General features: G+C 45.9%; 1 protein-coding gene across 14 annotated transcripts in view; it reads right to left on the reverse strand.

Annotated features, from left to right (window-relative positions):
* The window catches only part of FNBP1 (formin binding protein 1), a 547,949-nt gene that overhangs the window by 310,703 nt on the left and 210,523 nt on the right, over positions 1-26,723 (reverse strand). For all 14 annotated transcript variants that reach the window (XM_029614281.1, XM_029614291.1, XM_029614288.1 and 11 more), the window contains one exon: positions 1,958-2,020. In XM_029614281.1, the coding sequence (XP_029470141.1) occupies positions 1,958-2,020 (63 nt within the window). The remainder of the gene's footprint in view (positions 1-1,957; positions 2,021-26,723) is intronic.

Consider the following 26,723-nt stretch of genomic DNA (forward strand, 5'->3'; position numbering starts at 1 on the left):
CAGGAACCAGACGGCGCGGCAGAGACCTGTAAAAGGTACTATCAATTAGCGAAAAATGCTAACAGCACCCTCCCTCTTCCTACCGACCCAAGCACTGCCGGGGAAAGGACCTCCCAGAAGGCAGCAGCCCCGTGGAATGGCGCGTCGCGGGGCCGCGGGTAGGAAGACACGACGGACTCGGGAGGAGGGTGGTGAAACTGACAGGAAAAAATTTTTAGTCAGAAAGTTGCCCTCCAGTGCCGCCAAAAACGGCAAGAGGTAAAATTCACTGTCTCTGAAATAAAAAACACTTACCCAAAAGTTTCTTCCCCCAAGAGAGAATAAGAGAGGTAAAGTGGTCAGAAACAGTAAGTCAACAAGGTCCTGTCAAATAGTAGCAGACAAAAGTCTGAAATAAAGGCTATAGCCAAATAAAATATTAAAACTATGAAGCCCTTTCCTTTTTTTTTTTTTTTTTTATTTCTTGATCCCTCAAAAGAATAGGAAAAGACCTAAAGAAGCTGTGCTGGGGACTGAACAGTCCCCTGCTCACACCTGCTGGAGTCAGAAGATACTGAGGATTGAGGCACAGGGGGTCACGTCATATAGAACCCCCTCGAATTTTTGCTTCTGACTCCACCTGCTGGACTGGGAGCATAACCCACAGTCTGGACTGATCCTTGTACGTACAGGGAACCAGAGTCTTTTTTATGGCTGGGGCTTGGGGGGTCATTAGACCCTAGGGATAGCTTATTATTTAGACGGGAGGGGGAAGGGATGGGGGCTGCTTGAAAGGGGAACCTGTAAAGCTGCAGAGGCACTTTTTTTAGAAAAACGGTGGGGTTGTGGAATGGAGTGGGCGTCGGCAAGCAGTTTGCCTTTTAATTGGGAGGGGTTGAATTAGCCAGCTAACTACAATCTAAGAGTTAGCCGACTATCTTACAGGCCAATACAGTACAGTGTGCTGTTAGCCCAGGTTTGGATGCGTGTTTTCGATGCGCTAGCTTTACCCCTTATTCAGTAAGGGGTAATAGCGCGTCGAAAACACGCGTCGAACCCCCCCCCCCGAAACTAATAGCGCCCACAACATGCAAATGCATGTTGATGGCCCTATTAGTTATTCCTGCACGATACAGAAAGTAAAATGTGCAGCCAAGCCGCACATTTTACTTTCAGAAATTAACGCCTGCCCAAAGGCTGGTGTTAATTTCAGCCAGCACCGGGGAAGTGTACAGAAAAGCAGAAATAACTGCTTTTCTGTACACCCTCCGACTTAATATCATAGCGATATTAAGTCAGAGGTCCCAAAAGTAAAAAAAAAGTAAAAAATAAAAAATCGGCCAGCAGCCCGGAAGACAGACGCTCAATTATGCCAGCGTCCGTTTTCCGAACCCGTGGCTGTCAGCGGGTTTGAGAACCGACGCCGGCAAAATTGAGCATCAGCAGTCAAACCCGCTGGCAGCCGCCGCTCCTGTCAAAAAGGAGGCGCTAGGGACGCGCTAGTGTCCCTAGCGCCTCTTTTTACCACAGGCCCTAATTTGCATAGGCCACCCTCCTGAATCGCGCGCCCAGGAGAGTGGCCTGTGCGCTCGCCAGCTCTCCCGTGCGTTTTTCTGTATTGGCCTGTTAGCTGGCTAAGTCTGGTCGGACCAAACAGCTTTCCTAAAGTTAGCTGGATACATTTAGCCAGCTAACTTTAAGATAGCTGGCTATATTCAATACTGCGGCTACACTATTGAACGTACCTCCAAAGTTAGCCGGATAAGTTTATCTGGCTTACTTTGCTATCCGGATTGTGTTTGAATATGGACTTCCTAGAGTATTTGAAAATTGACCCCATAGTGATTTATCAGTAAAAAAATCCAGAAACACATCAGTTCTCACTACTTAACAAAGGGAGCTGTAGTATGTTCCTTCCCATATTCTGAATCAGAAAAATTTATATAACTTTGTCATCCTTCATAAAGAGCTGACTTACTGCTTCAAGATGTTTCCAGCAGGTTTCAATATGCTGCTGTGCTCGTCGACCATCATGGAAGTGCTGTAAAAGAGAAACAAAATTAGCAGCCGAACCTCACCGTCACTGTGCTATAGCAGGGAAACACTGTATAGCTTTTCATAGCAAGCACATGCATGTCTTCATGCACTCCTCTCTCTATAAGTCACATTAAGGTTACATCTCTAGCTATCATCCAGGTAACTGCTGGTTCTTCTATTATCAGAAACATGCTAATTTCCTGACTGAAAATATAACATTTGAATCTTAGTTTGTGAAAACTTCTGGAATCTTTTCTAGTGACAGGCACTGGGGGCACTAGCTGCACTCTAAATTGCCAGCTGCAGGTAGTGCAGGGTACTAGTAAATTTGCTGGTCATGGAGAAAACGGAAGTATTTTTCAGCAGTGATACCCTTTAAAGGATTAATTTTTTTTTTGTTGGTTCTTTATAAGGTATCACAGCTTAAAGACTTCAGTTGTTAGGTGGATTGGATGGAAGCTTTTGGTCTTTATCTGCAATAATTTACAAAATTACTATGATAAAGTTTTCTTATCCCAAATGAGATTCTCTGTAGACAGCAGGATGAATTAGCCATGACGTGGGTAATGTGATGGACCCTACGGTTATGTCATCATCCTGGGTAAGCCTTTAGTTCAGCTAGTGAGAGTGCAGGTTAGTGTGAGGGGGACATTACCATTCAAATGCAGCCCCTCCCTTTGAGAGGTCTGGAATGGCCATCCCCCTGAGAGTCTATATAGCAGCTCTCTACAGAGAGCTTGTGAGGCAGTCCCTTTAGGTTTGCTAAGAGTTAGGAGGTAGAGAAGAGTTTTGCTTGAGTAGTTTTTTCAGGCCCAGTCAGAGGAGCCAGGCAAACCCTGCTGGTGGTCCTGACCAGGGTCTGGAGGGGTTTCCTTATCCAGCCAATCACTGGCTGGTTAGAATCTTCCCTCTGGATCTATTTTTGGATATAAGATTTTAAGTAGTAGGTGCTTTCTGAGAGCCTTTACACCACCTGGGCTCAAGGAATGGGGAACTCTGTGTCTGGGGCTGTGCAGATTAGGGAAGACCTGCCCTCCAAACCTCCACGAGAAAAGGAGGAACTCTGGTACTAAATTCAATTGGGGATAAAAGAATGAGTTCAAGATCCAAGAGGAAGTTTTGGCTGCCCTTCCTTCCTGTTTTGAAGCAAAGAGATCTGCTTGCATCAAGGGGATTCCTCCCATCAGGAATCCAGAAAGAAGAAATAAAGAGACTGTGTAGGGAGATCACATGGTGCTGTGTGTGGAGCAGAATGTAAGATTCTGTTCTCTCAGAGCCCAGTACTTGCCATCCGCCTTCATAGCCAATTAATTTGCACCATCATTCAACTCTGATGCAGGTGCATCACCTCCAGACAGGAGGTGATGCACCAGGCTTTCCCCTCCAGACAGGAGAGTATGAAGGTGACCTTGGTCATCTCATCCTGGAACAGGGAAGGTTGTAGAGCGAACTGCATGTAGCACTTGTTAAGAAACCTTCTGCAAAGACGAGGGTCCCCACTGTATCGGGGAGGAGCAGGGAGGGCCAGTAATGCCCTGGAAGGCGAGGAACCAGGAGAAGTGCTGGTAGGAAACACCACTGAGTTGATAGTTCTAGAAGATATCGTGAGTCGAGCCTGTAGTTTCTCAACAGACATGGCCAATGCCTCGATGTAGCGCTGTTGTTCTTGGATCCTAGTAGCCAGGCCAGGAATAGCCTGCAAGCGGACAACTCCGCTGAGTCCATGGCCTTGGCAACCTGTTGCGCTGGAGGTGGACCCTTGGCATGGAGCAGGATTGTCGCTACCCTCTGGGCAAACCCAGAGGGTTCCTGCTGCCAGGAGGCAGAGCACACTAGGCTAGCTGGAGCTTCCCCAATACCAGCCCATGTTCCCCGCGGTTGAGCCCTTGGGTGCCGGGGTGGGCTGGACTTAGGTGGGCCTCTGGGGGTCTCCAGGAGATATGAGGTAGCGGTGTATCCAGGATCAGCAGCGGTGCTCGGTGAACGGTGAGCAGGTGAACCAGACCGGAACTCGGGATACCGGAAGCCTTAGGAATGTGGGTGAAGCTGGCGGCTTCCCGGACAGGATAGGTGGAGCCTAATGGTCTAGTCCACAAGGTGCAGCGGCCACACCAATGCAGGCCGAGTTGTAGTTAGTACCTGAGGCAAAGAGAGTGTCCGAATAGAGCACAAGGGTCAAAGCCAGTGTATCAGTCCAAAGAGTGGTCAGCCAGGCAAAGGTCAGAGTTCCAGGGAGTCAAGCCGAGCATAGCCGAGTCAAAGCCAAAGGTCAGAGTTCCAGGTAGTCAAGCCAGCAGAAGACTAGGAACAGGAACGGACTCAGGAATAGGAACAGACTCAGGAACGTAGGAACAGGAACAGACACAGGAACAGCGAGGGCAACTCACATACATATGACGAGTGTGACGACCTGTTGCCAAGGTGAGGATCTAGGAGAAAGGCCCTCACTTAAGTAGCCTGGTCAAGGAACATCATCAGGGCGTGCCACGGAGCAGTTTCCTGCCAGAGTCCCTTCAAAGGGACACGCAGAGCATGCGTGTGAGCCTAGGGGCGGAGTCGACATGGCGGAGGACGCCAAGCCCCAGCGTGGTCCTCGCTGCGAGGCCTGGGAGTCAGAAGAGCACGAGGGAGCCAGAGAAGCCGACACTGGGCACCGGAGACGCAGGTGGCTTGCCGCGGCAGAAGGGGAGAAAAGACAGGGTCCCATAGGAGCGTGAGAGAGGTGAGCAGGCCTGGATGCGGCCAGGGTGTGCAACACATGGAGGGTTCAAAGGCCACCTCTGGTGTTTCTGCCTCATATTATCCGCTCAAGGTCCGACCATCACCAGGTATGTTGGACACGTGGGACTGGGTGTTAGTCCTCTCTTCCACAGGATTAGCTGGGGCTATCCATTCTTCTGGGGACAGAGTGGTACGTAGCTCAAGGGAGGCATCGGGTAAAACTTCCTCCCAAACCTCTCCTGGTTCTTCCCTTCTCCGCTGCACATAGGTGTCCATCGGGCCAGAAATAGGAACAGAAGATATCGGCAAGGCTTCTGTCTCTCTAGCTCGCCGTTTCCTTGCTGAATGAGGCATATTGGAGCAGAAAGGTAAAACGGCCCGCCTGGGACAACCTCACACACAACCAGCAGGTTCAACCATCTTGGATCCATTGGTAGCCTATTCTGAACCATAGTGAATATAAATTTCCTTGTCCCTTTAATTAGCTTAGAGACCTTTTATACATTTTTTTCTAATACCTGGATAGCCATTTTGAGTATGGGCTCCCAAAACGGTTCTTCAAATATGAACCGAGGAGGGTCTTATACAGTAGAAAGGAAATACCTTTGGCACCCTAACTTCCATCCTACCCTCCTCCTGTTTAACACATGACAGAATGCTTCTAGTTTTTACTGCATATATTTGAGTTTCCATATTTATTCTCAACTTACAATCACCTAACAAGCCTACATTTTGTTCCTGGTTAGCCTTCACAAGTACTGCCCATTCAAAGTATACTATACCTACTTATGTCTGTGCCAAAGGACCTAAACATGTTGGGAGCTCAAACTACGAGTCCTGTTTTCTCCTTCTATGCCTGAGAAAGGGTTATACATAAATATCACTACTGGCATTAATGCCCCCCCTTAGGCCTGGTCTTTCACATCTCCCCAATTATACATACTTACACAATCATACATGAGTGAATATATTATCATAAAAATGATGCACACAAGATGTTCATTAGCATCATGCCCACAAATCACATTTTTTCTAGTTGGTTAAATAACACTAACCTTAGCAAAAAGAATAAGAACTACTGTGAGGATTATGAACAGCAATCACTCCCAATCACTGTCTTCCCAGAATGATCCTTTGTAGTTCCCATATAGTTATGCATTGCAGAAACACTGAACTATTTCTATATTCTAAGCAGCATTTACATACACGTTTTCTAGAGTAGACTAGAAATTATCCAATTAAAACATGGGAGCTATAAATGTCATTGTGTAACTGTATACTATTTATGGAACATTTGAATCAAATGAGCATACTATTATTCAGAAAATTATTCATACCAGTCTAGCCATATAGTCTGCCTTATAGCTCCAATCACATTCACTGTACCATGTCACTTGAACATAGCACTGCACTCCACATCCCACACAAAAGAATATTAGATTATGTTCAATATCTATAATCAACTGTAAACCCCTCGTTCCTCCTCCAGAAGACCCTGGATATGAGCTGCCTTCCAGAGATCACTAAGCCTGCAGCAAGCTTAACATAGGAGTACTACTTTTGTTACTCTTTTTTGTGCCAGTTACCTGAAAAACCTACAATGCCCTGCTTAATGTGGAATTCAAGATCTTCTGCTGAAAATTCTCTTCTCTTCATATTTTGGCTTTTGCTACCCTTTTCCTACCCACCACTTTCATTTTCTACAAGTTGTCCTCTTCAATACCCTGAACAACAAACCTGCCAAAAAATATGTTTCGATGTAACTGAAGGGGTCTGAACGCTTCAACCTGACAAAGGACTTCATGTACCAGAATTCCCTGCTTCATGACGGGTTTACTTACAGTCTGCAATACAGCTGTAATTAGGACATTGAGAAACTCTCTGTCAGCACATTGCACATTTTCATTTTTTTTGGCTTCGCTGTTCTTATTCTCTGATAAGCTTTCACTGCTGTAACCTAGATTAGAACAATGGATGTATTATGTGATGGGCTGTATTACTGCAGACTCGCGAATTCCTTTCCAGAACTGCAAGTCCCAGCAGCCTCTCCTGCAGAACATGGGAGAAGTTTCACGAAAGTTCCAGGGTGTCTAGGGAGGGGGTCAGTAGCCCCTTCAGCCGGAATATGCTTGCTCAGCAATGCTTAGAACGCATGTGTAAAAGATAAGAACTGTAAAGTGCATAAGAGTCTGCTCCTGGAGGGGAGGGGCATGCAGTTGTACTGAGCCTTTGTCTTAGCTGCATCTTGCTGGCAATAAAAGTCTATCTTTACGGATCAGTTGTCTGGACCTCCTTACTGACTAAAAAGAGACGGTTACATTTGGCGAGCCAGCCAGGAGGTACCGGGAACGCTATTTTAGCCCCCCAGTTGGTCCAGGGGATTTTGTGGCGGAGTGATCCCCCAGACTTGCCTGGTGAGTGGCCACCGCTGAGTTCAGTGATCAGGTATCTGAGGGGGTCATTCCACGGAGATCCTCTGAGACCTTTGGGCTGGTGATCCGGGAAGAAGGCTTTCATGACGTTCGGAAGAACCCTGCAGGCGAGTATTATGGGAATGATGGGAAAAGTGAAGAATAGCTAAAAGAGTAGCAAATAACCGGTCCATCCGTGAGGGGACCGAGGGGGCTTTGATCACACCCCAAGCGGTGGTTTGGTAGGAATTGCATTCCGAAAGCCACGCGCATAAAAAGAGGAAAAAGAAGTAACGCGTACGATAGTGGGAATAGGTTTCTTGTTGTGTGAAAGAGAGTGAATGGCCTCGCAGTTCTAGGCCGGGCTGACCGCGTCCTAGTCGGGGCGATTGTGACCCTTTTGTGTCTGACGGATACGGACCCCTTACCTATCCGTCTTCCCTTCCCTCCTCTGTCTGTGAATTCTATCCTAATGGGAGGGGGCGGTTCGACTCCATTAAAAGCCATGACGGAACACTATAGGGAAGTGTTCGATAGACATAAATGTACTAAACCCGGAATGATTCAACGATGCACCCATAGGTGGCCCAGTTTGTGTGTAAATTGGCCTCCGGTAGGAACTTTCGATTTCCAAACGGCCACGAGGGTCCAGAAAATAGTTAGTGAAGAAGGGAATCCGGGTTGCCCTGAGGATATACCGTACATAACTGCTTGGATTGCAGTCATTGAGAATCCTCCGTCGTGGGCAAAGAAGTTAGTGGAGGGAGCCGCCCTCGTAATGGTGGCTCAGGCGCACAAAATGGGGAACTGGAAGTCCCCATTATTAATTAAGGATTGTAATGTATGTAACTGCTATCTGTGAATTGCAAGCACATGTACCAGGGATTTTTTTAATTGTTTTAATTGTTTTAAACCCTAATAAGAAGAGATTTTGGTTTACAGATGCTGCACAAGACTACTATACAACAAATTAATTTACAGTGTTAAGTTAAAATACTGATTTGATTGCTGGAGAATGCATTTACTGGTGTTGAAGTTTAGAACTTGATGGCAGTTAAGGGTTAACGGCAGAGATAATTACAGGAGAGAGGAGGGAATCGAGCCAGAGGAAAAAAAAAAAAAAAAGACGTTGAGCCAGTGCGTAGTGCATTCAATATGGCTGTGCGTTTCAATGCTGACGTTATTAATCAGAAGCTTTCAGTTTTCTCATATCTTCTATCCCAGTGTCCTCCCTATGCTTATCTTTCTATTCTCTAATACCATGTTAATTATTGTTCTTACTTGTCTCCTATATATTATCTGTTATTTAAAAGTTACATTGGAACGCATGATAAAGTATGAACTCCCTTTTGCTGACGCAGTTTATTTTGAAGCTGTCTCTGGGAAATTTAGAGAAATGATTAAGAATGGGTTCTTTGTTAAAGTTTTTCTTGTTGCTTCTTTGGCTAGCAGTAGTTAAATATGCAGAGCTACTCCCTGTTTTAAGGAACTGGCAAGATAAGACAGCCAAGCATGTGCAGCGCTGACTGTGGGAATTACAGGATGCCGTTTGTAAAAAAAAAAAAAAAAAACAAAAAACAAAAAACGGAGAAAACAAAGACTTAATATTAAAAATTTTGATTCAGTGGCAGGCGCAAGATAAGGATTATTGGAAGTTGTGGGCAAGAGAAAGGGCCACTATGCAAGATTAGGAACAAGAGCAAATATGAGTCGGCCCAAATGATAAAGTAGTGGCCCCCACACACATATATATATATATTGCAATTATGTTCTTTTACCACTGGTGGGGGCTGGGCTCTGGCTATTACCATATGTTCTTAGTGTTTGCAATGTAATTGATACAAGGCTTCCAAGGGTTTGATCATCACTCCTGCACACCTAAAGCGCCCCCCTTGGATCCTTGCCTGCAGATCCAGGTTTACTTTATTGAATTAACCCAATGCCAAACTTACAAGTATGAAGGAAGCAATGTTTTGCAGCTTCTCAGCCTCGTCAGAACTGATTTGCCTCCAGGCGCAGGTCACCTATTCAATTTCCAGATGGACTGTGATCTTTTCATCATATTTTGAGGTGTATTGGAACAGGGATCAGGAAGAGAAGAAAAGGACCCGTCCCTGCAACCAGGAACTTAATAATAGAGACCCGACATCCGAAAGAAGCTGCAGAAGGCCGAAGGCTTTGAGGGCATGAGCCTCAGCCAGTTAAAAGCTATAGCAGACCAAGTATGTGGAAATAGAGAAGTGGAAGAGAAAAGAGAGAAGCAAGTAGAGACATGAAGGAGAAAGTGACTGTTAGCCGCCGCTCTCGAGGACACGCGGACGGGAAGGAGCCAAGACAATGGCAGACCGCGAAGAGGAGGGGGAACAAGACCCCCCCTTTGGGAAAGAATCAGTGTGCGTACTGCAAAAATGAAGGCCATTGGAAGAGAGACTGAGAAGAATGGCAAAAGAAATACGGGAGCCCTGCAGTGAATACTAACGACAAAAATGGACCTGCACCGACACAAAGGGGCCGAGGAGGAAGGAGATCGGACAACCCCCACTGGCAGATGGCGGGGGAGGCGACAAGGAGCATACAGCCTGAAGAGACCGGGAGGGAAGAATCCCCACTGACCCTCTGGTGGAGATCCACGAGGTAACACAACAAAAATCAGGGGCCTGTTGGACTCAGAGGCCAACGATCTGTCATGACTGCACCAATCGGCCCCCCCGACAAAAGAGACTGTTTCTATAGTGGGTGCCTCAGGTCAGGTACTCACTGCCCCTCTGCAGAAAGAATGAACTATACAAGTAGGCGGGACCATGGTATCCCTTATCGGATGGAACCTGCTGTGTAAGCCTCAGACCACATTGAGATTTCAACCAACAGGGGAAGTTAAAGCCTCCTTCGGGGACCATCCAGTGATACTCATCTGTCCCCTCCAAGAAGAATGGAGACTACATCTTCCCATAGTCGAACGAACCATCGAACATCGATATGAAAACAACACCCCCCTCAACAAAAATGAAGACAACTGATGGATAGTGTACCCCAAGTATGGTTCGAACAGAACCCGGGAGGAATAGCTATCGACGCTACCCCCATATGGATAGAGATGAAACAGAATGCACAGGTGATTAATCAACCTCAATACCCCATTCCATATATGGCCAGACAAGGAATCCAGATACACCTGCAAAGACTGTATGATTTGGGCATTCTTCGGCGAATCCGATCTGCTTGGAACACCCCTTTGTTGCCAGTAAAGAAGCCTGGATCTAATGACTATCAACCAGTACAAGACTTAAGAAAAGTGAATAGTCAAGTAGCAGATCTAGTAGCCCTCGTCCCAAATCCGTATTCAATCTTGGCTCAAGTCTCTCCTGCATCAAAGTGGTACAGTGTCATTGATCTCAAAGATGCCTTCTTCTCCGTCCCGGTGGCGGAGGAATGTCAAAAGATTTTTGCTTTCACATGGGAAGATGCAGATACTGGAGTAAAGCAGCAGTACACATGGACACGGTTGCCTCAAGGGTTTAGGCACTCACCTACGCTGTTCGGTGAGCAACTGGCAAAAGATTTAAAGATGTATCAAGTAAAGTATGGGCCAGTCATACAATACGTGGATGACCTTCTGTTGTTTCGAGAGACGTACCTCGAATGTGCGGTATCCACTCTTCAGCTGCTAAAGACGTTGTACTCAAAAGGGTATCGTGCAAGTAAAAAGAAAGCGCAAATCTGTGAATTGGAAGTAGAGTATTTAGGCTTCCAAATACGTGGAGGAACCCGATGTCTGGGGATTTCTCGCACCAGTTCTATAAGAGATCAACCTGTACCCACTTGCAAGAAAGAGCTCCGGGCGTTCCTTGGAGCTGCAGGATACTGTAGGCTGTGGATTGCTAACTATGCTGTTATGGCCCAACCCCTGTACGACAAGTTGCGGGGTAAAGAGGCAGAATCTCAACCCTTCCAATGGGAAGGAAACGAACTGGCAAGCTTACGTCAACTAAAAGAAGCCTTAATTGAACCACCTGCTTTAGGATTGCCAGATGTAATGAAACCATTCCATCTATTCGTCGATGAAAAGAAAGGAATGGCCATTGGGGTATTGACTCAAACTCTAGAATCATAGGAACGACCTGTTGCATATCTGTCAAAAGGAATGGACAATGTTGCAAAAGGATGGCCAGGTTGTCTTTGAAGCATTGCGGCTGCATGCTTACTAATTCCAGAAGCAGTCAAATTAACTTTTGGACAAACCTTGAACGTAACAACTCCTCATACTATCCAAGGACTACTAGAAACTCATGGGCCAAAATGGATGACTAATTCACGTCTTGTAAAGTATCAAGCTCTGTTATGTGAAACTCCTGAAATTCAAATACAAGACAGCAAAAACTTGAACCCGGCCACTCTTATGCCGGCACCTGAACCAGTTGCCCATGACTGTGAAGAAGTCATGACAATACATTCCAGTAGACCAGACCTGAGGGATCAACCCTGGCAAGGAGCTTGGACTTTATTCACTGATGGGAGCAGCCAAATCATTCATGAGATACGTTCTGCTGGATATGCTGTTGTATCCGAAGATGAAATCATTGAGGCTCAACCTCTTCCCCCAGGAACGTCTGCACAAAAAGCTGAACTAATTGCCCTTACTCGAGCTCTGCAGTTGGCAGAAGGACAAACTGTAAATATCTATACAGACTCTAAATATGCCTTCCTTACAATTCAAGTGCATGGAGCATTATAGAGGGAAAACAATTGAACAATGCATCAGAAGTACGTGAATTACTAGACGCAGTTTGGCTTCCTCGCAAGGTGGCTGTAATGCATTGCAAAGCACACACCAGGAAATCAAACCCTATTGTCAAGGAAATCAGAGAGCAGATGAAGCAGCAAAAAGGGGCAACTCGGGAACCCTTCCAAGCAGTATTAATTGCATCGAATCATCAGGCTTCAGGCAGTCCTGGAGCTCATCACCAACGACTGCTTTCGCTCTTAAACTCTGGGCAAAACAAAATACCAAAATTATGACTGCAGTGTACCAGAATAGATTGGTTTTAGATTACCCTCTGGCCCAGGAAGGAGGGTTTGTGGAACATTTAACCTCTCCAATTGTTGTTTACAGGTAGATGACCAAAACAAGGTTATCCAAGACATCACTGATCGCATGGTCAAGATGGCACACGTCCCTGTCCAGCAATGGAATAGTGCTTGGGACTGGACCAATGGATTCCGTGGTTGGTTTTCCATGATCGGTGGATTTAAGAGCTTGTTTGTTATCCCAGCCAGTTTAATTCTGTTTTGTTTTTTAGGACCCTGAATTATTCCTTTCTTGCTCAAACTGCCTTCGTCGGGTGATGAAGGACATTGCTGAACGCAAAACAGCCACGCAGCTTCTGTCACTGTACATGTATTCCTCTGAGCCTATAGAACCTGTTTAACCATCCTCATGTTTTATCCTGGGCCATCTTCCCATACATGACAAGTTCGGGCTACAAAGGGGGGTGGAGCCATTAGGGCCCATCCGTCTCAAACCCGTGAAGAAACCATCGGACTGTTTGGGAAATTAGGGCCCCCTGAGAACTCAAATTGCTAATTTTCCTTGTTTCTGTTTCTTTCAGCTCCACAGTTGCGTTGTGATGGTGTGATACTTTTCATAAAGAATGATAAGTATCAAAGGGGGGAATGAAGGGGTCTGAACGCTTCAACCTGACAAAGGACTTCATGTACCAGAATTCCCTGCTTCATGACGGGTTTACTTACAGTCTGCAATACAGCTGTAATTAGGACATTGAGAAACTCTCTGTCAGCACATTGCACATTTTCATTTTTTTTGGCTTCGCTGTTCTTATTCTCTGATAAGCTTTCACTGCTGTAACCTAGATTAGAACAATGGATGTATTATGTGATGGGCTGTATTACTGCAGACTCGCGAATTCCTTTCCAGAACTGCAAGTCCCAGCAGCCTCTCCTGCAGAACATGGGAGAAGTTTCACGAAAGTTCCAGGGTGTCTAGGGAGGGGGTCAGTAGCCCCTTCAGCCGGAATATGCTTGCTCAGCAATGCTTAGAACGCATGTGTAAAAGATAAGAACTGTAAAGTGCATAAGAGTCTGCTCCTGGAGGGGAGGGGCATGCAGTTGTACTGAGCCTTTGTCTTAGCTGCATCTTGCTGGCAATAAAAGTCTATCTTTACGGATCAGTTGTCTGGACCTCCTTACTGACTAAAAAGAGAGCTTTGTAGTGTGACCTGCACCACTGGTTCTTCATGTGACAGCAAAACAAAATAGAGAAAAGCTTCCTTTTTTTTTTTCAGTTTCCTTTTCTGGTTGATGTGTCTGGAATTTTGGTCTGTTTTTCACTAACATAGTTTCAGGGTCGGAATCTCAGATCAGCTCCTAGACAACCAAATCAATGATTCAAAAATGATGAGCAAAATGTTCTAGTAGGTAATTTTGATAAAAGATCAGTTCTACTACAGAAAGGTAGATATAAACTTAATTTAATTGAACAATTTTGATCAAGCACAGCAAGTAAAGAGATGAAAAACTATAGCTAGTTCTTTGCTCACTGTATGAAAAAAACACTTCCTTCAGTGGTATTTCTGCTATTTTCATGAACTAAGGGCATGTCACATGATTAATGCTAAAGAATAATAAGTAGCATAAGCTATTTTGCAGAATTTTGTAGCTGAATCCCAGTAATCCTTAGACCAGTGGTTCTCAACATTTTTTCTGTCAGGACACACCTGATAGATGGTTCTCACATGCGTGACACACTGAACACATGACAGTCACAAGACTAAATATAAATGTACACTTTGCATCCACAGGAAGCCCCGCCTCCGCCCCTCAGCAATGGGTATAAAGAAGAACTAGAATATTCCCCGTACAACTTGCCATACAAAAAAGATATTCTGGTGTTATTTCAATAACAGCAACACAAATTCCCTCTACTACCAGGCGCAATAGCCCTACTTATAAAAAAATAGCAGTTCACCATCAGTGTATGTCCTATTGAGAAAACACAATAAATAAGCGGGCCAATACAGTACAGTGCGCTCCAGTGGAGCGCACTGTACTGTATTGGCCCGCTAACAGTGGGCACTGTTAGCCCGGGTTTGGCCGCACGTTTTCGACGTGCTAGCTTTACCCCTTATTCAGTAAGAGGTAATAGCGCGTCGAAAACGCTCGGCCAACCCCCCGAAACTAATAGCGCCCGCAACATGCAAATGCGCGATCCAAAAAGCAAAATGTGCAGCGAAGCCGCACATTTTACTTTTAAAAATTAACACCTGCCCAAAGGCTGGCGTTAATTTCTGCCGACGCAGGGAAAGTGTACAAAAAAGCAGAAAAAACTGCTTTCCTGTACACCCTCTGACTTAATATCATAGCGATATTAAGTCGGAGGCCCCAAAAATAAAAAAAATCAAAAATTTAAAAAAAAAAATTTAAAATCGGCTCGCGGGTCGGAAGACAGACACTCAATTATGCCGGCGTCCATTTTCTGAACCCATGGCTGTCAGTAGGTTTGAGAACCGACACCGGCAAAATTGAGTGTGGGCTGTCAAACCCGCTAACAGCCGCCGCTCCTGTCAATAAGGAGGCGCTAGGGACACACTAGTGTCCCTAGTGCCTCTTTTTACCGCGGGCCCTAATTTGCATAGGCCACCCTCCTGAATTGTGCGCCCAGGAGAGTGGCCTGTGCGCGCGCCGGGAAAGTGGGCGCTCGCCGGCTCTCCCGCGCGTTTTTCTGTATCTGCCTGAAGGTGAGGTATTTAATATATTGGACGGCAGTCCTTTTCTGACTTTTTATATGTCTTGTATGTATAGGTGTGAGTGATATGTGATTTTTTTTTTTAGTATTTTTTAATTTAATCTTTGGTGATACTGTATAATGGATATATTTTTTTAATATAGATATTTAGACATTTTGTATATTCGTAATTTTTTCAATAAAAAGATTGTATATATATGATTGTTATATCATTCTATGTTTTGTTAATTTGAGTATATGATATATATTATATATCGCCTTCTATTCTGAAAGTGAACATTTTAAAGAGCCAAGCGGCCCGAAATCCATCCCTTCCGAAAGTGTTGAATACTGTTCCCAGGGGTCTTGCGATACCTCTGCCCACCTCCCCATAACCTCTAGAGATGGTGCCGACCCCAAAAATTGCACAAAAATAGAATAAAACTCGTGCAGAGATGTCCCACCCCATTTTAATCCTTCCCTTTTGATGAAAAATTACCCCCCTGCCCAAGCAAACCCCCCCCCCCGATACCAATAACAACTCCCCCCAGTTGAATGATCCCTAGGCCCCAATTTCCACAACTAAAGGATACATCTTTGGGGTCCAGTGGAGCCCCCAACCTTGAAAACAGGGCCTGATGGTCTAGATGGGACCCAGATCCCCATCTTCTGGACCCTCCCTACTTATAGAAGAGTTGATGCTATTTTCCAAAATGGGGCCGACCATCCATTGCCCTGTAACATGATAGAGGCAATGGTCGGTCGGTGCTATTTTGGAAAATGGTATCAACTAGGCTCAGAGCTACTGAGTGCTCTGAGCCTCCACTAGCCCACAATGATTCTTCTATAAGTAATGGGGGGGTTCGGGGCCCACCAGGCCCTGTTTTCAAAGTTGGTATCCCACTAGACTTCATAGATTTAGCCTTTGGTTGAGGGGTCCTGCAAATGGGGGGGCCGGGGAGTTATTGGTACAGGGGCTTTGCTTGGCCTGGGGGGTTAATTTTTTTATCAAAGGGCAGGAGTTAGGGTGGGGGCAGGGCATCACTGCATGAGTTTTATTCTATTTTTATACAACTTTTGGGGTCTGTGCTGCCTCTAGAGGTGGGGTGGGGGTGTTTTATCACTTTCAGGGAGGTGTTAAGTTTTGTGCCACATTTTCCTTTAAGGCTCATCCTGGGGCCATCAGGATGCGCATTAGCGTCCTGATGAACCTAGGGAAAAATAATTACACCTCCCTGAAATGCAATAAAATAATGGGGCTGGATTTTTTCTTTCAGCTGCCTTATTATATTTGCATTAAATTGCCTAGTAATTAGCTGCTTTGGATTCATTAGTTAATTTTATGCATGCAAAGCAGGTATTTTCCATGGGGATGGAATTTAGTTAGAAAACTGATATTGCCACAATGTGGAGATATCGCTCAATAAACAGCATTTAACATGTGATAGAGCCTTATCGTAACTTAATAAATCTAGGCCTTAGCCGGATATAATTGAAAATTGGCTAAGTTAGCTGGATAACTTTACCCCTCCCCAGAACACCTCTTTTTTACCCAGCTAAATTTTAGCTGGATAATGAGTTATCCAGCTAACATCCAGTTGGATAAGTGCCCCAATATTCAAAAAGTTAGCATTTAACTGATAACTTGTGACTTATCTGGCTAAATGTCTTTGAATACTGACCTCACCTATTATTAAGGTAAAAACACATGTAGTCTAAGGCAGTGATTCTCAACCGATGTGTCGCAACACACCACTGTGTCGACAAGCACCAGCAGGTGTGTCGCATGCTACCCGGTCTCTCATTGCTCCTCTCTCCCCTTCCTCCACCAAGCGAGAGACAGACATTCTTCCATTGCTGCTGTTGCCTCCCAGGCTATCAGAATGTTCAAACCCAGACAGACAGGAATGGCAGTATTCGTTGAAGCCGGCTACTGCAGCATGACCTTTTCTTCTTCCCGCACCCACGGCCTGGAAGAGGAAATGATGTGTAGCGGGGCATGTGGGAAGAAAAGGCCATGCTGCATTGACAAGTAACGGCAATAGCAGCAGCGCAGGTCTGGAGCAAAATCAGAAGCAACTGGCAATTCTTTCTTGGGCCATGAGGGTTGGAGGAGACTGCTGCAGGTACCATTTGCGCTCCAGGGGAGGGAGGGAGTGGAAGTGAAAGACAGCCAGCCAGTCAGTGTATAAGTGAGAGAAAGCATGTATGTGTTTAAGAGCTTGTGTGTGAGATAGAGCATGTGTATAAGTGAGATAGAGAGAGCATGTGTGTGATTGAGCGCTTGTGTGTGAGACAGAGAGAACATGTGTTTGATTGAGAGCCTGTGTGGTAAGTAAGAGAGAGAGAGCATTGTGTGATTGAGAGAGAATGGTTAGAGAGGTGACGTGTATGTGTGAGAGAGACTGATCAGGGAGGTGACTGGTGTGTGTGTGTGTGTGTGAGAGAGAGAGAGAGAGATGGAGAGAGACTGGTCCTGAGGGTGTGACTGGTATGTGTGTGTGAGAGACAGAGACTGGTTGTAATCCCTAAGGAAGAGGACAGTGAGGACAGCTTCAGCAGTCACTGCTGCTTCTGGCGTGTGCTACTGGCCTGCAAAGGAAAGGAGAAGGAGAGCTTCTGGAGAGGGTAAGTAACGGTCGCTTTTTACGTTCATTTTTATTAATTCACTGCCATTTTTAATTATTGGGTATTATGTGACATGTCTGCAGTTCTGAAATATTTTATTGGTGTTTGGTGAATTTTTAATAATTTTTAAGAGTTTTTAATTGTTAGATGTTATTCTGCTTATCAGTTGTTTTGAAACATTTATTAGTATAGTTTTACAATTATTTCATTGTAAACCGGTTTGATATGCATTTTATGCAGGAAAATTGGTATAAAAAAACTAAAAATAAATAAATAAATAAATAAATAAATTTCTGTGTGGGAATCTATAGCAGCTTGGCTTGTTTTGTTTTCCTAATTGGAGGTTTATTGGTGTTTAGGGCCTGGTTTAATATTTGTAGTGTTGCCTTTTTATAGGTAGGGTTGCTACCATTTGAGTGCAAGCCATAATGAAGGTGTAACTTTGTACGGATTAGTTTGTGTGCATTATTGCATATCCTGGTACTATGTTAGGTGCCTTATTTCTGTTTCCATTTCTCCAGTTTTGTACTGGATGCAGAGTGGCTTTTTTCGGTTTCCATTCCAGTCTCTGTCTCCATATTTGTAATTTGTGGTCTTTCTGTACTTGGTGAAGTTATCTGGTTGTATGTGATTGGATAACTTGCTAGTTAAGTAGCAGCAAAGGAAAAGTCAAAAGAAAGAGCAAGTTTGCTTACTGTAAATGGTGTTTTCCATGGATAGCAGATGACTTAGCCATGCTGTCTGGGACGTCCTCCGGGCGGCTAGGTGGTGGAGCTCTCTTAGAACACTGAGTCTTTTCAGTGTAGTGCGCCTGTGTGGATCTTCCTGCGCTGCCCCAGTCTCCCTCAGTCCGTATCCAAGCAATGGGAAATGGAACAATAACTGTCCAGGGAGGCGGGAGGGTCAGCATGGCTAATTCATCTGCTATCTATGGAAAACATCATTTACGGTAAGCAAACTTGCTCTTTTCCCATAGATAAGCAGCATGAATTAGCCAAGCTGTCTGGGAGTCCCCAGCTGATGTGTTGAGCGCAAAAGCTCTGATCATGTCCTGATGATGAGGAGAGGTGGTGCGCTCAAGACAGTAGAAAAGGTAGGCGGACAGTTCTTAATGTTTGGCCTCACAGCCCTCAAGAAGTGCCCGATCTGAGAATTGCTCTGCCCACGTGCACGTCAGCTGCAGTCTGCTTGACTAAGCAGTAGTGTGCTGTGAACGTGTGCAGCGAAGACCAGGTGGCAGCTTTGCAAATGTCCAGAATGGGACCTCATGAAGGTGAGCTATTGAAGCTGCCATAGCACGGACTTGGTGAGCCTTAGGGAGGTAGACAAGGCTTCCGAACGCTTCTGATAACAGAACTGGATGCAGTTTGAGATCCAGGACGAAAGGGTTCTCTTGGAAACTGGAAGTCCTAGGGCGTTAGGATTAAATGAAACAAAACTCTGGGAGGCTCTGCGTTCAGAGTATGGCGTTTATAGTAAGCGAGTGCCAGCTTACAATCCAACATGTGTAGTTTATGTTTGCTCTCATTGCTATGTGGCTTTGGGTAAAATGTCAGAAGTGCAATGGATTGGTTGAGGTGGAAAACTGACACCACTTTAGGAAGGAAGGTGGGATGCGGACGCAGCGTAACTTTGTTGTGATAGAATTCCAAGTAGGGTGAGTAGTGCACCAGGGCCTGCAACTCACTGACTCGTTTCGTGGAGGTGAGGGCGACCAGAAATAGTACTTTCCAGGAAAGGAACCTGGGATGGCAAGTGTCCAGTGTTCAAAGGGTGGTAGCATTAATTGTTCCAGCACCACATTTAGATCCCATGGAAATGGAGGTTTCTGAATCGGAGGCTGGAGGCGTAAAACCCCCTTCATGAATTTGGAGATGAGCGGGTGACAAGAGATTGGGGCCTCGTTGTGCAGAGAACAGTAGGCTGCTATGGCACTGAGATGGACTCTGACAAATGCCATGGCTAGCCCTTTCCGGTAGAGCATATGGAGATATTCCATTAGTTGCTCAGGGGGACAGGTGAACGGGTCCGTCCTGTTTTCTGAGCACCAGGAGGAGTACAGGCCCACTTCCTTTGATAATTTTGTCTTGTGGAGGGTTTCCTGGAGAAAACTAGAATATCTTGAAGCTAAGAGGAAAGGTTCAGGTGGTGGATTACCAGCCTTTCAATCTCCACGCAGTGAGATTCAGAGATGGGTGAAGCAGGGAACCTCCCTCCTGGGTGAGGAGGCCCGAACTGCTGCCCAGGGGGATCAGTCGATCCACCGATAGTTGAACTAGATATGCGTACCATGGTTGTCTGGGCCACGCTGGAGCGATGAGAATCAGGTCTGCATCATCCGCGATGCATTTCTGGACTCTGCGAGATATTAGGAGGGAAAGCGTAGAGTAGACCCTCCGACCAGTCGATGAGGAATGCGTCCTGCGCTAGTCGTCGGGAACTGGGATACACCGAGCAGAAGGTTTGTATCTTTTGATTTTGTTCTGTAGCAAAAAGATTGATGCGTGGAAGTTCCCAGGTTTGAAATAGTCTTTCCTCCACGTCCTGATGGAATTCCCACTCATGGGGGTGAAAGATTCTGCTCAGTCTGTTGGCTCTGGAGTTGTTCATGCCAGGGAGGTATGTAGCCTGTAGGGTGATGGATTTGCTCTCTGTCCATTCCAGGATCCCTACTGCCTCCTTGCAAAGGTTCCAGAAACCAGACCCTCCTTCCTTGTTGATATAAAACATGACGACCTGGTTGTCCATGTGGACCATGACTGTTTTCCCTAGAAATGCATGTTCGAAGGCTCAGAAAGCATTCCGGATGGCATGGAGCTCCAGGAGGTTGATCTGTTGTGACCGTTCCAGGCGGACCACAGACCTTGAATCTGTAGGTGGATTAGGTGAGTGCCCCACCCTTTGGTGGAAGTGTGTGTGGTGAGGACAGTGTGATGTACTGGGGGCAGTAGAGGTGCTCCCGTCGTGAGTGCCGATAGTGTCAGCCACCACTCCAAATCTCGTTTCATGCTGGACATGAAGCGAGTGTGGGGAATGACATAGATAGACGTGACCATTCCAGGCGGACCTCAGACCTTGAATCTGTAGGTGGATTAGGTGAGTGCCCCACCCTTTGGTGGAAGTGTGTGTGGTGAGGACAGTGTGATGTACTGGGGGCCGTAGAGGTGCTCCCGTCGTGAGTGCCGATAGTGTCAGCCACCACTCCAAATCTCGTTTCATGCTGGACATGAAGCGAGTGTGGGGGAATGACATAGATAGACGCTGCCATGTGGCGAGGATGGTCAGGATCTGGCGGGCAGGGGCAGTGGTGGTCTCTTGGAGGCGGCCAGCGAGTGATGTGAGGGCAAAGGCCCAGGATCCCGGAAAGAAGGCTCTGTCCCAAATGGTGTCGATATGAGCCCCAATGAATTGTAAGACCTGAGTGGGTTGCAGATTCGATTTATCATAGTTGACAAGCAGTCCCAGGCTGTCCAGACAGTATATAGTTGCGAGAAGACGGATAGGTTGGGGTCCACCAGCAGCCAATCGTCCAGGTAGGGGAATATCTGAATACCCCGTCGTCAGAGGTGAGCCACCAGTACCGTTAGACATTTCATAAAAACTCTAGGTGCTGAGGAGAGGCCAAATGGGAGCACCTTGTTGGAAGTGGCGCCATTGGCTGTGAAGCATAGGTACTGCCAGGACGTGGGATGCATCAATATGTGTGAATAGGCATCCTTGAGGTCCAGTGAACACATTCAATTGTTGGGGCGAAGGAAGGGAAGGATGGACTTGAGTGACATTTTGAATTTCTCCATCATCAAGTATTTGTTGAGAGAACGCAGATCTAGGATGGGTAGTAACCCTCCCGTTTCTTGGGTATGAGGAAGTATTGGGAGAAGAAGCCCTGGTGGAACTGCACCAAGGGTAAGAACAGATGGGATGGATGTAAAATTGATGGAGTAGCCCTCCTGTATGATTTGTAAAACCCAAAGGTTGGATGTGATCGCCTTCCATGCTGGAAAAAAGTGGGCGAGCCTGCCCCCCACTGGTAGCGGTAGAGATAGGTTCACTCGCCCTAAAAACCCTGAGGGGACTTAAGAGTCTTGAGACAGATGAGGCTGCCGAGGAAGGCATTGGCAATGTTGAGCCCCTTGTTGTTGGGGAGGCTGAGGATGACTTGGTGTATATTGCTGAGGCCGGTAGGATGGGTAAGGCCGGTAGGGACGCCGTTGGTAATAAGGCTTGCTATAGGATGAGAAATATCATCTAGAGGACGCGGCATCGGAAGGAGTGGTTAGTGACATGACGGCCACATTCTGCTCTTTCAGCTGCTGTGCTAATCTTTCTCAACTTGTCTCCAAAGAGATTACCCGGGAGACAGGGGAGGTCAGCAAGTTTCTCATGCACGTCTTCGTGAATGGCGCTCACTCGAAGCCTGCTAAGCGTCAGGCAGCGATGGCGTTTGCCATGGCTGAAGTATCGAAACCCTCATAAACAGTTCGGAGGAGGTGCCTTAACCCTTCCTCTAAGTTGTGAAATTGTTCAGGAGGTCAGTGGTCTGGGGACACCTCCTGAAGTAGGGGCTTTAGAGATTGGAGACACTCATACAGGTACTGTGTAATATAGAACTGGTGCTGCTGAATTTTTCCATTTACCATACCAGATTGAAAAGCCCGTTTTCTGAAATCATCCAAGAATTTGGAATCTTTCCCGGGTGGAGTGTTTGCATGCAGACATGATTTTTTGGCCTTCTGCATAGCTGACTCCACTACCAATGAGGCACGAGGAAGTTGCACTGTGGAATAAAATTGTGATTGCCGCATAAGGAAATTTAAATCCATCTTGCGAGAGGTTGGTGTTCCCGCAAAGGGAGATTCCCAGGCCCTAGTCATGACAGCGTCCAGGACAGCGTGAGAGGACAAGGCTGTAGGTTCCAAAGGTGATTCAAAGATTTTAAGGATACCCAGGACTTCTGCTCTTGAGTCAGGTATTTTCCTAGTCTCAATGTTGAGACGTTGCCCCACTTTTTCCACAAACTTGGAATACAATAGATCCTCCGGTGGAGATACAGGCTCTGGTTGTTCTTCTGCAGGGTCAGAAGGATACCCTGTGGAGGATCCTGGTAAAGTGGAAGGTTGGGGGGAAATATCCTCAGGAGGAGAAGTCAGTGGAGGTGGGCTGGGAGCAGAAGGTCATGGACTGAGGCTTTCCTGCGGCAATGGAGGGGCCTCTAGGGGTATCTCGGCTGGATGTTTCTCTTGTTGCTCAACAGTAGTGAGAAACTGAGACAGGATGAGGGAGATCTGAGACATTGCCTGAGAGGCTAAGGTGTCCTGAGGGACAGGCATAGATTCCCTGTGAGCACAGCTGGGTGGCACTGCAGGCAGTAGGATGTCGGTGTCTGGACCCCTTGGTTGGAGTATGTCCATTGGAGGCCACTTTTGTTTCTTTTGCAAGGGTTCCTGTAGGCCTGATTTTTTCCTGTGCTGTGAGGCAGTGGACAGGATGGAATAAACCCTGGATGAAGCCGAGGAACTGTGAGAGGCAGCTGGAGAAGAAGGCGCCACATCGGAGACCACTACTAAGAGTTGGGAAGGTTCCCTGGGCCGTTTGTGCCCTGATGAGTGCTTCTTTGGTGTCTTGGGAGTGCTGTGCATTGAGCGCGTCGGCTTCAGCATAGACTTGCTTCGATGTGTCGTCGACGCTTTATGTTTATGCTTCGGTACCAAATCGCGTGATTGACTCTCCGGTTCAGAAGCATCAGTGCATCGGGGGCTCAACGCAGATCGGTGCTGATGGCATCTTCAGCACTACCGACACATCCCCTGCGTCGTGCATCGCTGTTGTAGAAGGAGGCTCAACGATGCGTCGACATTTTGGAGGTCCGGTGGGGGTCCCAGAGAAGACTCAGTTGAGTCTTCGGAAGGGGCATACAATCCCGATGCCGCTTCCCGCAGTTTCGCAATCCTGGCAGTCCTTTGTCACTGGGCTCAGGAGGACATGCATCCGTAGTCCCTGCAGGTCATTTGGTCATGTTGTGGTCCGAGGCAAAGGTAGCATTTTTCGTGGCCGGTCACCGACATGATTTTGCCACACTGGCAAAATTTGAACCATGGCATCTCGGTGAAAAAGAAGTTTGTCTTCAGGGAGAAAAAAATTCCGCCAGGAGAAAGGAGCTCCACATGTAGTTAGGCGCTCGGAAAAAAACAAACTGAGGGAGACCGGGGCAGAGGGGGAAGATCCACACAGGCGCACTACACTGAAAAGACTCAGTGTTCTAAGAGAGCTCCGCCACCTAGCTGCCCGGAGGACGTCCCAGACAGCATGGCTAATTCAGGATGCTTATCTACGGGGGGAAAAACACCCTCAACCCCCACCCCCAAAAACACTTAAAAATTACTGGGCCTGACCACCCTTCCACCCCTAATTTAAAAATAAAAACATAGTGGGGGCTAGTGGCTCAAGGCCAGGTCCCCTTTTCCTACCCTGGTTTCGCCACAAAACAGCTGATCCACTCTTTTCCCCCTCCTTACTCATCCACAACTTCTATCTGACACCCCACAGTCCCTCGTCCTTCAGTATCTATTTAACCCCAGCAGGAAGTGGCATCTTACCTGCTAGCAACACTGGAAGCATAGGATGATAACTTTGATATATATTCAGCTAGTCTCTGAGGTACAATTGGCCCTTATCATTAAGTGCCTTGAAGACAAGTGAGATTGTGATGTGATAGTTTCAAATGCAGCAGCAGGCACACTGCAGTATTTTGGAGAAGTTGAAAGTGGTAGACGTGTGTGTTGTAGGCCTGCGTACAGCAAGCTGCAGTAGTCTAGTTTTGTGGTGACCAGATAATACATTAGTGTTTCCAGATTCTCCCTCGGTTACTAGTGTTTCAGATTTTGGATGTTGCACAGCTGTAGGAAGGAGATGATCTGGGTGTTCGTGAAATTGAGATGCAATTAACGAAAATCAGACATTGTGTGGAAGTGATATCTTCTGTTGCCCCTTCTTTCTGGTCTAAAATTAGGGACCTTACATATTTTCTCTAATAATTCATCTTAATCAGAGCCTGCAGTACCTCTTCCAACACTTCTATCAATATACCTCAGGCCTGTTCAAATACTCCAGACACTTGAAGGCAAAAAAGGCCTAAGCACTTTAATAACTAGCAAATTTATTCTGCCATCACTACCATAATAATGGGTTCAACTGAACTTTGTAAACAAATTACTGAGGAAAAGCAAAGGACTACTATTCTTCTGAACCTATCATCTACAAAAGTAATCTATATATTTTAACAAAATAAAAGACTTTTCTAAACTGGAGAATTTTGATGTTTTTCAATGTATTTACCAAAGAATTAAAGCATCTCTCTCTCCTACCAGGGCTCCCCCTTCCTTAGATATAGGAGCAATTTCCACTGACTTTTTCTTTTAAAAAAAAAATTGATTTTTATTTTTAGATTTATTGGAGTGCTCAAAAGGCAGATTAGTTCACGACCTCTTGCCAGGGCTCTTATATATGATACAGAGATGCCTCACTGCATATTGGGGTGATCTTCCACAAGGTTCCATAGGAAACCTATAATGCAATGTGCATCTCTGTCTTGGATATTAAGCTTCTGATTTTCAAAGTGCTTTAAAAATCAACCTGGGGATTGTGCATGTAAAAATATGTGCAAAATCCAATTGCAAGTAGGTGTTCGGAGGTGGGGGGGGGAGTGTGGAGTTTGGGTGGGGAAAGAATGTATGTTCATTCTTTTGATTCTTGAAAGTATGTTCGTAAATCTACACACTGTTGCTTTCTGTTCAAATGATGGGGCGTGGAAGGAACTTCTAGATTCTCATCTTCCTCCTCTGCAGCTCATTCTTGAATCAGCTGCATCAGGTCTTTATTAAACAGGTCTTCTCCATATGATGGTTGCAACTTGACCACATCTGATTCCACAATATCTACATCATTTGCAAGGGATACTATGTTTAGCTAAATTTCTGGGATGATTTCTGCTTCTGATGGTGTGAATACACTCTGTCAAGGATGTTCATGATATTGAAGTTCTTCTAAGGACACCATGATACTGTCAAGGATGTTCATGTTGTAGTAGTTTCTCCAGTACTCCTGAACTGTTGGCTTATCCTCTCCATCAGTTCCTTTTATGAATTGGCAAAAGGTTCATCGCAGGTAGAAAGCCTTATATGTGGCCATTGCTCCTTGACCCATAGGTTGGATAGAAACATAGAAACATAGAAACATAGAAATGACGGCAGAAGAAGACCAAATGGCCCATCTAGTCTGCCCAGCAAGCTTCACACATATTTTCTCTCATACTTATCTGTTTCTCTTAGCTCTTGGTTCTATTTCCCTTCCACCCCCACCTTTAATGTAGAGAGCAGTGATGGAGCTGCATCCAAGTGAAATATCTAGCTTGATTCGTTAGGGGTAGTAGCCGCCGCAATAAGCAAGCTGCACCCATGCTTATTTGTTTTACCCAGACTATGTTATTAGCCCTTATTGGTTGTTTTTCTTCTCCCCTGCCGTTGAAGCAGGGAGCTATGCTGGATATGCGTGACGTATAAGTCTTCTCCCATGCCGTTGAAGCAGAGAGCCATGCTGGATGTGCATCGAAAGTGAAGTATCAGGCACATTTGGTTTGGGGTAGTAACCGCCGTAACAAGCCAGCTACTCCCCGCTTTGTGAGTGCGAACCCTCTTTTCTTCTCCCCTGCCGTTGAAGCAGAGAGCTCTGCTGGATGTGTGAAGTATCAGTTTTTCTTCTCCCCTGCCGTTGAATCAGAGAACTTTGCTGTATATGCATTGAAAGTGAAGTATCAGGCTTATTTGATTTGGGGTAGTAACCGCCGTAACAAGCCAGCTACTCCCCTCTTTGTGAGTGTGAATCCTTTTTTCCACATTTCCACATTTCCTCCAAGAGCTGTTGTGCTCTTGGAGAAGTATTTAACTCTCATGTCAGACAGATTCCCAAAGTTGATGGGGAAGCTTGGATTCTCAAAATGATACTCCAGCAGAATTGCCTCCTGGGAGAAATATCAGGCAAACTATGGCAGCTTTAAAATCTGACATGACTTTCCTTCTTTGGCAATAAGATTCTGTCCTGCATTCACTTCCAGAAAAAGTCTCTCATTAATTTCTGGTTTGTATCCTCTTTCAATGATTTTCTTCAGCAGCTCAAAGTTTACATACCCTACCTACAGTACCTGAATGTAATCT

Source organism: Rhinatrema bivittatum, chromosome 8, assembly GCF_901001135.1.
Source record: "Rhinatrema bivittatum chromosome 8, aRhiBiv1.1, whole genome shotgun sequence".
Classification (NCBI taxonomy): Eukaryota; Metazoa; Chordata; class Amphibia; order Gymnophiona; family Rhinatrematidae; genus Rhinatrema; species Rhinatrema bivittatum.